This window comes from Glycine max, chromosome 20 (genome assembly GCF_000004515.6).
Source record: "Glycine max cultivar Williams 82 chromosome 20, Glycine_max_v4.0, whole genome shotgun sequence".
Classification (NCBI taxonomy): domain Eukaryota; kingdom Viridiplantae; phylum Streptophyta; class Magnoliopsida; order Fabales; family Fabaceae; genus Glycine; species Glycine max.
In genome coordinates this window covers 38,232,689-38,245,086 of record NC_038256.2, presented here as the reverse complement: position 1 = coordinate 38,245,086, position 12,398 = coordinate 38,232,689, and the positions used below count along the sequence as shown (strand labels likewise).

General features: G+C 32.3%; 1 protein-coding gene across 1 annotated transcript; it reads right to left on the bottom strand.

The window, feature by feature from the left end:
- Positions 1 to 243: 243 nt before the first annotated feature.
- Positions 244 to 9,347, bottom strand: LOC100301904 (long chain acyl-CoA synthetase 6, peroxisomal). Its single transcript, XM_003555288.5, has 23 exons — positions 9,110 to 9,347; positions 7,812 to 7,872; positions 7,641 to 7,718; positions 7,427 to 7,498; positions 7,235 to 7,316; positions 7,040 to 7,145; positions 6,867 to 6,943; positions 5,586 to 5,630; positions 5,417 to 5,503; positions 5,087 to 5,176; positions 4,874 to 4,953; positions 4,687 to 4,780; positions 4,011 to 4,099; positions 3,826 to 3,914; positions 3,284 to 3,413; positions 3,061 to 3,179; positions 2,586 to 2,709; positions 2,412 to 2,498; positions 1,929 to 2,032; positions 1,762 to 1,847; positions 828 to 914; positions 653 to 739; positions 244 to 555 (listed from the first exon to the last, which is right to left on the bottom strand). The coding sequence occupies exons 1-23, from the start codon at positions 9,234 to 9,236 to the stop codon at positions 460 to 462; spliced, it is 2,097 nt and encodes a 698-aa protein (XP_003555336.1). The 5' UTR covers positions 9,237 to 9,347; the 3' UTR covers positions 244 to 459.
- Positions 9,348 to 12,398: the final 3,051 nt, after the last annotated feature.

The window sequence follows — 12,398 nt, the reverse complement described above, 5'->3', positions numbered from 1 at the left end:
AAAATAGATAATGTCATAAAATATTATTGACTCTATTTTATTCACAAAAACCATAATAATTACCAATGCCATAAATACCCACACGCAATAATATTAGTGAAGTCCCACCAAAAAAAAATAAATCAAAATGCTATTGAATAGGTAGCTATTGAATTATTGATTATGAATATTTTTTATCAGTGTAGAAATGAATATATTAAAGATCATTCAGAAGAAAAAATTATAAAAATGGCGTAAGGCAACTTGAACGTAACGGAGCGTAGGCTACATAAATAATGCTACGAATCATATTCCGGTTCTAGCACAACTCTTTATTATCAATACAATACAACAGTAAGTTGCAAAATCGTTCCCATTGGATGCTTCTGCTATGTTGCATACGATGCGTATGAGTAGCGTGTCTTTATTTACCTCTCTCTTTTTATGTTGTGGTTGGTGATGGGGGGAGACTCTCAATTTTCACAACGTTTTCTGAGAAGTATCAGTTCTTGAGAGCTCACTGTACATATCAGATATTGCTTTTGCGAAATATTCCTTCGCTTGAGGCCTCTTAACCTGAAAAGTTGCATGCACATACACAAAACATGATTTATTGCCACACACACAACAGGTTAAAAATGAAAAACAGAAAATCTTAGGACTCAAAGCTTGCCTTGAATGTCGGAGTCAACAGGCCATTTTCCAACGTAAATGGTTCGAGCACCAAAGTGACCGCTTTTACGAATTCAAAACCTCTCAGCTACAGGGTATCAAATAAAGATACAGATATTTAATAAAGATGAGGCCAAATTATAAGGTAAGAGTGTAACATAAAATGAATAACTTACCTGAGCCTCTCGTCCGGCAGCATCCATCTCAGCCAAGACAGCTGCCCTTGCTTTTGGATCATTGCAAAGTTGTGCTAAATCATTATACTGCACACATGCCCACAAAACAGAGTATCAGTTTATGTTGCAGACTGCTTCGATAAATTAACACCAACCCTTTGCAGCAAAATAAAATGATGAAATTTCTTGAACCTCTCTTGATTTTTGACATAAAATACAGGATTCTACTTTCTTGATTTCAAAATTACACGGGCCAGTCTAGTTTTAAGATTTAACATAATAAAAACTTCCCAGGTTTTAAACAGTTAGTAAAAGTTTGTCAAACCTCAAAGGATGACAATGTAATTTACTATGATCATAGAATAGCCATCATACAAATAAAAAGCCACATGTGCTAAAATAGGTGCAAAGAAACAACAAGGCTAATTGTTATTTAAATTTCTGCAAAAAGAAAAAAAGTTCCAAAAATAAAGAACCGTGATAAAGACCTTAATTGATCCAGAAGTAACTTCTAGGATAAAACCGTATCCAATATTTGTAGTTTTATTCAATTGTATGATCACCAATCAAATAAAAGTTAGTTAAATTGTATGTTCATCAATTAAGTGAAAGAAAAGTTAGTTCAACTCAATTGAAAATGTTCACCTTATTTCGGGTACAATTATTAGCAACCAAAAGTAGATGCAGGCTCTAAATTACTAGGCTAAATAATTTCTACTAAATTTGTTTTCACAAAATTAGTAGCAAGTCTTTATCATACTTATTTTCCAAACTATATTGTAGACTTAAAGTAATCAGATTCAAAAATACATTTCAAGTTTTGAAACATAAAGTAAAACTAAGTTTTAACCTTTAAACACTGTCTAGACGAACTTTTTAGTACATGCATGACAAAGCGGAATAAAGATTAAAACAAACTTAAAGTTTATACTACCATTATTCCTTCTGAAGCAGCCCATGCTTTCAAGTTATCATGATCCACAGAGACAACAGCTACCAAAGAAGCATTTAGGCTATCACCTACAAAGAAAAAAGAAGCATCAACAAGCTAGTACAAATGACCACACACACTGAATTTGTGGGAATGATTTATTTCCATACCATATACAAAGCATTGCGCCACAAATTTGCATTTGGCATATACGTTTTCAATCTTCTCAGGAGCAATGTACTCCCCTTGTGCCAACTTAAAGATATTCTTCTTCCTACAACAACATGGTAAGCTTTCATTCATATGCCTGACAAATTATGTCAATGCTGTAAAACCTGGGCTGAGAAAGTACACAGGCAACTAGGGGTGTCATTGTTTCCAGCACATCTTACTATACTGAAGCTAAATATATAAAAGTTATATGGAGGCAGTATGCAGTTATAAGTCTTACAGAAACAGCACTCACTGAACGAAGTACCTACAGGAGATAGCACATTCACACTGGAAGTGCCATTCAAGTCTACTAATTGAACAGACTTGTGGCCAGATGAATTAAAGTATTAAACAGAAATCAATTTAATGACAGGTGGTAAGTTAAGCCATGTTTCCTATTAAATATTGATTATAGTTTAATTAGAATGAGGCTATCTCACCTATCAATAATTTTGAGACGACCACCAGGTAACCATGTCCCAATATCTCCAGTATGTAGCCATCCGTCTTCATCAATGACATCTCTCCTGCTCAATTTGATTGAAATTCAAGTACTTTTAAACATGCAAGGTAAATTTCATTCATAAGAAGCACAGAACAGGAAAGGTAATTACGTCTGGGCTTCATCTTTGTGATAACCTCGAAAAACAAGGGGACCCCTGACACAAATTTCACCACGGGGATTGGGCTGATCATCAGATGTATAGTTCATTTCTGGAACATCCACTAGTTTTATCTCTGAAACAAAAGAACAAAACTGTTGGCACTAGGCATAACAAAGCTACAGCTGACATAAATTAAACATAATTTCATCTTTTAAATTCTTTCATAAAAGGAGGGCGAAGTAGAAATGTTCAAATCCACTTTTTCAGGATTATCAGACACGGTGTTTCATGCACTGAAAGGGAAGAACATTTTGAATAACTACAAATGATGGGATGATGCTACTAATTTTCTTGAATAAAATAAAATAAAATGTGGCCAGTTCATGATCACGGTACATCACATATCACCTAAAATATAATCAAGCAGGTTAAATCACAAATGTACTGCAAGCTATTTGATGTGGAATTCTTACTAAGTACTCACCACAGGCTAGATTAGGAGAGCCTACATGACCACCAAGTTTGTCACCCTCATCGATGCAGCTTATAACACAAGTACTCTCTGTCATTCCGTATCCTTCAGTCACTCGACAACCAAAGCAACTGCAAAATAGGTATACATAATATTCAGAAAGGAAAAATTGATTAAAAATAATAATAAGAGGAGAGTTCTCTTTAGTAATTTATACATATTATGCAAAACTTACATCTTTAAAAATTCCATGATATCAGGTGATAAAGGTGAGGCACCTGATGCCATAAACCGAACTCGTCCTCCAAGCTTTTCTTTTATCTTGTTGAAAACTAATCTGTCCCACATTGGAGATGGGTTCTTCCCTGAAATAAATGAAAATATGGATGATGAAAGTAAGTTTTCTTTTAAATGATTCAAAATTTTAAGCTAAAATCATAAGTTACAAATTTTTGGACATATCTATCATTCTAAGAGAACTTTTCCAGCTATTTAAATGACAAACAACAAATTAGGAAAACAAATACGCTACTATAGTTGAAAATAAGATTCAACCCACTACTAGAAATAAAAATGGAGTAGGGCAAGAATCTTGCATAAAAACAAGGAGTTTGTAACCACCAACAAATGGAGGATAGGGGAACAACCAAGGTTTTGGCGTATAATTAGAATCAATATATAGGGCACTACAGTGTCCTGATATAATGAATAAGTCAGGCAAAATAACTATATAAATGTATGTTATGCAAAAGATCAATCATTGTGAATATATCTTACCATGCAATAAAGCCTGCCTTTTAGCATTGTAGGCAGCATTAAATAGTCTCTCCTTCAGACCACCAGATGTTTTAACAGCATTAGTAATACTGTAAAAAAAAAAATCCAATTGAATGGTACAATGAACACACATGAAGCTAACAAACAGTGCTATAAAGTACAGTATAAATGTGTAGTTACTCTACCCAGCATATATTCTGTTATATAGCCGAGGAACACTACAAAAGACAGTAGGTCTTAGAGCAGCTATGTCATCCATTAATTTCATACTATCCTGCATACGAATGTTAAAAAGAAAATGTTATGCTAATCTGATAATATTGCAAAATATAGTGAAACAATAGTAACTATCGTAAAATCTAAATTAATCACATTATATAAGGTAGTGGACTAAAGTAAATTACACAACCAGAAAAGACAAAATAACAGTCAAGCACAAAAGGTTGCTATTATTTAGAAATTCTACACTTTAGGCTGCATTATAATCCATGCATACATACATACATATGCATATATGGAACACAAGAATACTATAATAAAAGACTGCTATTTGACAAATCTTTTATGGACCAATACAGCATTTCATGAAATGGCAAGTATGAAAATGTAAATATGTTCGACAAAAAAATATTGCATGGGCTCCTTATGCTACAGTGTATTGTAAGAGACGTCTTTATTTCAATCTTATTTTAAAACTAGGTAGCTACAATCAGGTAATCACCAGATTCATGCAATACAAGTCTAAAGCAGCACTTATATTACAACACATTGATTTTTCATAAAAGCATAAGCTCGTTCAAAATGAGTAGACATAAACAAAATGAAAGAGAAAGAAATAAGTTTAATTTGTCAAAGACACACCCCCTGGTAGAATCCCACTGCAATGCCAAAATGTACTGTCATGACCTGGTTTGCTCGCTCATAAATGTGTGCCAAAGGGAGATAGGATATATAACTGAAAATCAAAAGAAATTAAGGTAAAGACATTAGAATAAACTATCAGCCAGAAAATGGCAATGAACATTGTATATGATTATAAAAGACTAACACATCAGAAGGACCGAATTTCTCGTCCATAGTACTCCCAGCAACACTTGCAATAAAGTTTCCATGGGTCAAGATAGCACCCTGGCCAGAATTTGTTTAGTAGAAAGATGAAAAAGAAATGCTTTGTGTAGCTACTATAAGCAAAGACAACATTTTAGGGGGGAAATATATCACCAAGAAAAAGTAAACCATAATTCTACGGGAACCTACGTACTTTTGGGGTTCCAGTTGTACCACTTGTGTAGCAAATGGTTGCAATGTCATCAGGTTTTGGTGGACAAAAGGGCTGAAGGTTGCTACGTCCCTAAGTCAAAACCACACAAACAATGAGGTAATAAACATAATAAATAGCAGCAGATCAAATCCATAGCAAGACCATTTACAAAATGAACTTAAAACTGATACACCACAATAGATAGATAGAAAGAGCACCACAGAAGTGACATTTCTTTACTAATTCAGGGAAGGTGATAATATCATATGAACACACTATGTATTGCTCCATAAAATCAACATTATTTGACACAGAAAACAATAACATTACCTGATTAAGTAGCTTTGAATATGTAATAACCTGAACTCCAGTTGATGAAGGAACTGATGGAATTTGATCATCCATACCTCCAACTACCTACATACTAACTAAAAATCAGCATGTTTTACTTTGTAAGTGAACATTTAATTTCAAACATAAGCCATAAATTCACACATACCACAATTAGACGTACGGTTGGAATATCAGACAAGTAGCTCAGCAACTGCAATGGCAGGTGATGTGATAAATAAGTTTTAGCAAAAGAAGACCGGAAGTTATATATAATATGCTAACAACATAAACTAAACTAAAGTGGTTATGATCATGGCTACATTTCATTTCATGACTGGATAACTAATTAGTTTACGCCAATCACAATGAGGATAACAAAAAAAATGTCCTCCAAAAATAAAAGGTTATCATCCTCATAACATATATTCAACAATTGTGTCTACTGTATACCTTGATAACAAAACATAATATAAAATTAAACTTGAAAAGCTTTTAACTGAAACATCAGCCTGTAATCACTGGAACTTGACTCCTTGGGTGAATAGGAAATTGAGATAAAAATTCTTACATTCCCATTCTACAGATTTATTGAGCACTGACAAGTGGAGGGGGTTGCTGAAAAAGCAATTATTTAGGACCTGTTTAAAACTGTTAAATCCTTTTGTTTTTAAAACTGTTCTGTAAATAGTTTTGAAAACCATTTCTGAGAACAAAAGACAAGAACACAATCTGTTTAGTTTTCACATCCACTCCTTCTCCCTAACAACTTCACCTCCATTGAAACCTCCATCAATCTCTCCTCGTTAGGGATCCACCATGTTTTGGACCATCAATGAAGAACCAGTAAACCCCAAAAACGACCACCAACAGCAAGTCACTGTCACACTTCCGTCTTGGTGGCCCATGCATGTCATTGGTCACCTCACCACAGCATCATTGGATCCCTCACCACCATCCTAGCCATGCTACCATCCACTAACCGCCACTGCAGCATCACTCTGCTATTCCAGGAATGCCTCACACCATCAACCAATTTCCACTGCTGCATCACTCTGTTGTGACCAGAATGCCAAGCATTGTCAACCGTTTCAGCAGGTTAGAAAGAGAGATGAAAATGAAAGGAATGGACAGGGATTGACAACAAATTTTGTTTTTCTTTTTATGTTTTTAAAAATACAAAACTGTTTTATTCAAATAGGCTTCTTTGTTTTAGCAAATCTGATTGATCTGCAGAAGTTAATCATCTTAGTGTGTTTGGATTAGCTTAATATCTCACACACACATGGTCCAGAAGCCAACAAAGTATACTCAATGCAGAGTAATTGCACATGGAAATCCATCAAGCTCACACTAAGTCATCAAAATGGGTACTAATGATTCTACAGGATTCACTATAAAGTTAACAGAAGGGATATGCTATGTTACAATGAAGCTCACATATACTTACTAAATTTAATGTTTCAGGTACACAGAATATAACTTGCACAACAGCATGACTAACAATATACTTGACAGCATCAGGACCTACAGAACAAGCAGTTTCTTGCTGTTAAATCTGAAGGTAAGGCCAAGGTAGATATGTAAGAAAAGAAATTTCCAGATAAATTGTAGACAACATACCAAGAGTATCATACAGAGGCACTGATACAAATGAGTATGCAGAGCAAGCATGATCAACAATGAGCCACTCAGGTCTGTTAATAAAATACAACCCAATACTGGAGCCCTAAAAAAGAACATGTAAACCAATGGTTACATGATACTTTGTAAAAAATGAAATAATGATCAGCCATGAAACTACAATCTAGCATTCACCTTTTGGATTCCATAATAAATCAAACCAGAACCTATTGCTGACCGGGCCGTACCTGCTTCTCCATATGTCATCCATTTGTACCTTAAAAAGTGAAGGAAAAATGGAAATGATGAGAAGGATGCTAAGTAAATTTGAATGAAAAAACGAAGAAGGCCCAGAAAGTGTCATAGGTTGACAATGGAGCTGCTTACTCCCCAACAGTTCCATCAACACGGACACGTGTTCCCAGATATTTGTAGTCTCGAAAGGTGTCAACTGAACGCCTATCATTAACAGAGTTTGACAAAATACATATCAATTTCTTAGGCATGGTTTTTTTTAATTAAAATACTGTTGATAGAGATTGCTTGTCAATCTTATGAAGTTCAAAGCTAAACTCTTCATAGAAAAAGGAGTGATGCTCACACAAAATTATCATGCATGGTACCAATTTCAGGATGATTAGGAAACTTGGTCACCAGCTGCAGAGGAGATCGTACAGATCTGCCAGAAAGAATTAAAAACAATACCATACTCAGAAATTTGGCCCCTGAATGATGTAAAAAATCAAGATCAAGAACATTGGAAGAGGTATACCTGTAAACGTTCCACTTTCCTGTTTGTAATTTCTCTGGGAGTACAACACTATACCCTTGTTCTGCCCAGAAGTAAAGATCAAAGCTAATGATATCAAACAAATAAATTACAAGAAGGTAATGTAATAATACCAATAAGCCAGGCATATGAAAAGATTCATTAGTCAATGGATAGAAAAAATTCCCAAGTTGTGAGATAGGTTGAACAAATGTCAGTATTATGAATTTTTTTTTTTTTTTTTGATCAGCATGTCAGTATTATGAATATAGTCACCTTAGAGTGATATGACTGACAGTGAAAAAATGTCAGTTTTATGAATATGAAAACCTTTGAGAAACAGAATGTGTTACCAAATAATGACAAATAGCATTCTGATTTGAGCCTTAGCTCCTATCATTGCCTCCAAAAAATGTAAAATAAATCTGAATAAAATTCAGAGAGCACTAGGCCAATCACATCATTAATTAAAAAGTAATTATCACAGTTAATTAACAATTAAGTACAAAATGTGATTGGCCCAGATCACATAACTTGACTGCAGGAAGTCAAGACTCATCATGCATGATAACTATCGAGACATCAGGAGCTAAAATTTCTGCAGTCTGCACTACACCATTCAACCTTCACCCAGCTTCCGAGTAAATAATTGAATAAAAAAAAATTTAAAAAAAGAGTAAGGGGCCCCCAGAAACCAGATAAATAAGATAATGAAGTGGAAACTAGGAACCGATACATGAACCATTCATTCAGGTTTGTCCAATTCTGAGTGTAACTCAATAGTCGTTTCACCAAAACATTTATTACAACCAAAATCTCGGCCCATACTTTCGCGTAACGTGAATATTCCATTGAATTTTAATTCCAATAAAAAAAAAAAGGCTATCATTCTATTCTATCAATGCCTTCAAAAAAAAATTCTATGCATATGAAAAAAGAAGGAAACACGTCGGAATGGTTCCGAAATGCACACGAATCGAAGATAACAAATAAATAGACATGACTATATTCATTCACAAAACCCTCCAATGAGCTATGAGTTTTTTTTAAGTGCCCCTAGAAAAAGTGACAACACGAATCTTCTCCTCCAATCCGTACTTTCTGCTATTTTTTTTCTCCCATCTCAAGTTCAAAAGCGACAACTCACTTCTAATCACAAACAAAAATTTAAAAAAAAAAAAAAAACACAGAAAATGATCCAACAGAAAGAGAGAAAAGTTTAACGTCACTATCGTGCAACTTTCCAAAGTGAGATACGTAAGTGCAAAATGAGGAAAGAAGAGAGGGGGATGGGGGGGTACCGGAGAAGAACTCGCCGGCGGTGGTGTTGGATTCGAGGTGGGAGGGAGAGTCATCGGCGGTGGCGGTAGCGGTGAGGTGGGCGTGAATGGCTTTGAGACGACGTTGCGCAGCAGGCGTGTGATCCATGGGATCTAAACGACAATCGACAAGTGGCGTTTTGGTGAGGGAGGGAGAGAAGGACTAGTTTGTATAGTTATCTGGATGGGATTGGAAGATGAACGAGATTAGACGCAAGAACCGGCACGCAAGACAAGGTAACGACAACTTTTTTCCATTTTTTTTTATTTCTCAATTACATGTTTTTATGTTTTCAAATTTCAAATGTAAATAAATTATATTTATATTCATTTATTGAAATTAAAATTAAAAAGAGCACAAAGTTTTGTCTATGAAATTACTGAATTGCAGTAGTTTAATATCCCATATTTAACATAATAGCATATTTTTTATTTCTAAAACGAAGTGAGTATTAATATTTACAAATATTAATATGCACTTACTTATTTTAATGAGTATTTTAGTGAGTTATAATTTTAAATTTTTAAAATATATTAAACGTTATAATTTGTTTAATATTTTTTATAAAATACTATAATTTCTTTCTTGTATGGTTTATATTTGTTTAATTTTTTTATATTTGATTGGGGTGTTTTTAAGGGTGGAAAGAAAAGAAAACGATTGAAGTTATGAAGTTTATCTGCTGTCTTATATCGCTAACTTTAGTTGTGAAAGAAGGATTTAAGAAATGGAATCTTTGGAAATCCTGTCTTTTCTCTCTATCACTTTTTCGAAAGGAAAGTAAATCAGATATATATTTTTATAATTAAATAAAAACAAAATCATTTAATTTTTTTAGTGGTCGACGATAATTAATATAATGACCATCTTTTATGATTAATTAACAGTATAAAGTGCATTTTTTTCCTTTATCATTTAGAATAATGGTGACTGAACTATCCCGCGATCATTGAAAAGCACACCCATTACTCGCATATACACACGGGATAAAGAATCCGGATCAAATAAACATCAGCTACTTTTTATGCCTTTTTCCTTTTCATTACATATAAAACATCTTTAATCACTTCACAAAAGTCAAAGAACTACTCATCAAAAAATTTGAAGAATTTAATTTATTTAATAAATTATATTATATTTATTAATAATTTATTTTTAAATTTTTTTTAAAATAACAAATAATCTACTTAACTTTTTTTTAAAGTAATCTACTTGACTTAGTTTAATGATTATAAGTCAAAAGTTTAGTTTAATTAATTGAGAAAGTGTATTAATTATGATAAATTTTTTGACATTGTTTTTATTTTTGCGGATCAAAAAAGATTAATGATTACAAAAAGAATTGGTATTAGGATTCGATCGTCCGGACTAAATAAAAAATAAAATAAAAATTGATACTCTTATCAAGCATTTATGGGCGTGCCTCTTGATTCTTGAACATAATTTGTGAACGTATCGACACGAACAAAACTCAATTCTAATTCTAAGATATTCTAAAAAAAAGTTTTGGGTATGACCGCGAAAATACCTTAACAGTAAAACACGTTTATTGAAGCTTGCAAGTTGCAACAAAAATGAAAGCATATTCAGATGGATGAGTTTGGTGTTCATATTCGCACTTTGAATTCTTATCTCAAATTCTCAATGTATATCCTTTTAATGAAAAGGTCATTTCTTAACCCATTCACGTACAAGACAATATTTAGAACATAATCGTATAATAACATTTTGTCACTGAGTGGGCTGGCTTTCTCCTTTGTCTTCTGATAAACTAATTATATTTTAAGTCCAATGGATTTAGAATTTACTCATTGAAGGTAAGAAAATAAGAGTGAAAAGAAATTTTAAAATTTGAATTGAAAGAAAAATGAGAAAATAAATAAATTTAAAATATTTATCACTAATAATTTATTTATTTTCTTCAATCAAACAAAATAGAAAATATATCGTTATCTATATTTTTTCCTTATTATTTTCTTTCCTTTCCTCCAAACATATCATTAATGACAGATTGAGAGGATAGGTGGCTGGAATGTTTCTTTCTCATTTCTTTACATTAACATTTTTAAAGACTAAAATAAGTAATTCTTATATTATATATTTAAGTACTCAAAGAGACTTTTAAACTTTACTTTTTACATTTTCTTAATTAACTCACTTAATTAACTCACTTTTTATATTATCCTTAATATATATATATATATATATATATATATATATATATATATATATATATAGATATAACGGTCTTTATATACAACTTATGAGAGCGTAATTGATTTTTTCTTCCTTTTTGTGGAAATTTTTTTATTAAAATTTGACAATTTTTTTTAAATTTAGCATGTGCATTTACAAGAATTAAAATTCTGGTTACAAAAATAAATTAGACTTAACTTGGCTTTTTTTTCTTCTCGCCGACTCTTTTTGTTTTTAAGTTCAAAAAATCACACTTTTTGGTATAGACACATATTTTAATAATACATTTATTATTAACTTGAGATTAATTTAGGCTTGAATCTTGATAACATTCAACCATTCAAAAGCAGTTCTTATGTAACAAAAAAAAAAATCAAAAGTGGTTCTTTTAAAATCAACTCTAGCATATTTTAAGAGATAACCTTAACTCTTAATAATGAGTAAAATTTGTTTGATTTCACTTTTCAGTTTAAAAAAAACATAAAATTAATTGTTTATTATGTTAATATAATAAAAAGAATGTAATATTTAATCTAGAACCAACTTATTTGACGAACTAAATGCATTATCCGTTGGATATACTCAATACCTACTCTACAAACCAAACATGCACTAAATCAATTGAGAAAATTTTAAAAAGTTATTAACTAACTTTTCACAACTGATGAGATTCGAAGTAAGGTTTTTATAAAAAAGCTCCGCATAAGCACTGCCTCTATTTAAGTTCTTATTGAGTTGGTATATTTATATTTTTCTATTTATATTCTATTTTGTATTTTTTTATTTTATAATTAGATAAATCAGTTTGTGATACCCATCACCAATTACTCACAAAAACATGGGCTGGATTAAGTTGCGTCACTTTTTGAATAACTCGTAATAAACCAACCCATAGGAGTTAGGTTGATTCCACTTTTTATATAATAAACTACTGCACAAAACTCTGGTGATATTCCTCTATGTGCCAAGTATTTAGAAAACTTTACCTTTATTCTCTAGGCACAAACAAATTAATTTTCCTTTCGTACCATAAAGCAGGGTCAGAAAGGCAGCAAAAAATAAATTTTAACCTCC

Bases quoted from the DNA above. Each gene is read 5' to 3' on its own strand.
- LOC100301904 (XM_003555288.5), bottom strand. From the start codon at position 9,236: ATGGATCACACGCCTGCTGCGCAACGTCGTCTCAAAGCCATTCACGCC. The intron at 7,317-7,426 runs GTAAGCAGCTCC...TCACTTTTTAAG, and splicing joins GTTGATGGAACTGTTGGGGA to GTACAAATGGATGACATATG. The intron at 7,146-7,234 runs GTGAATGCTAGA...GTTCTTTTTTAG, and splicing joins TTTATTATGGAATCCAAAAG to GGCTCCAGTATTGGGTTGTA.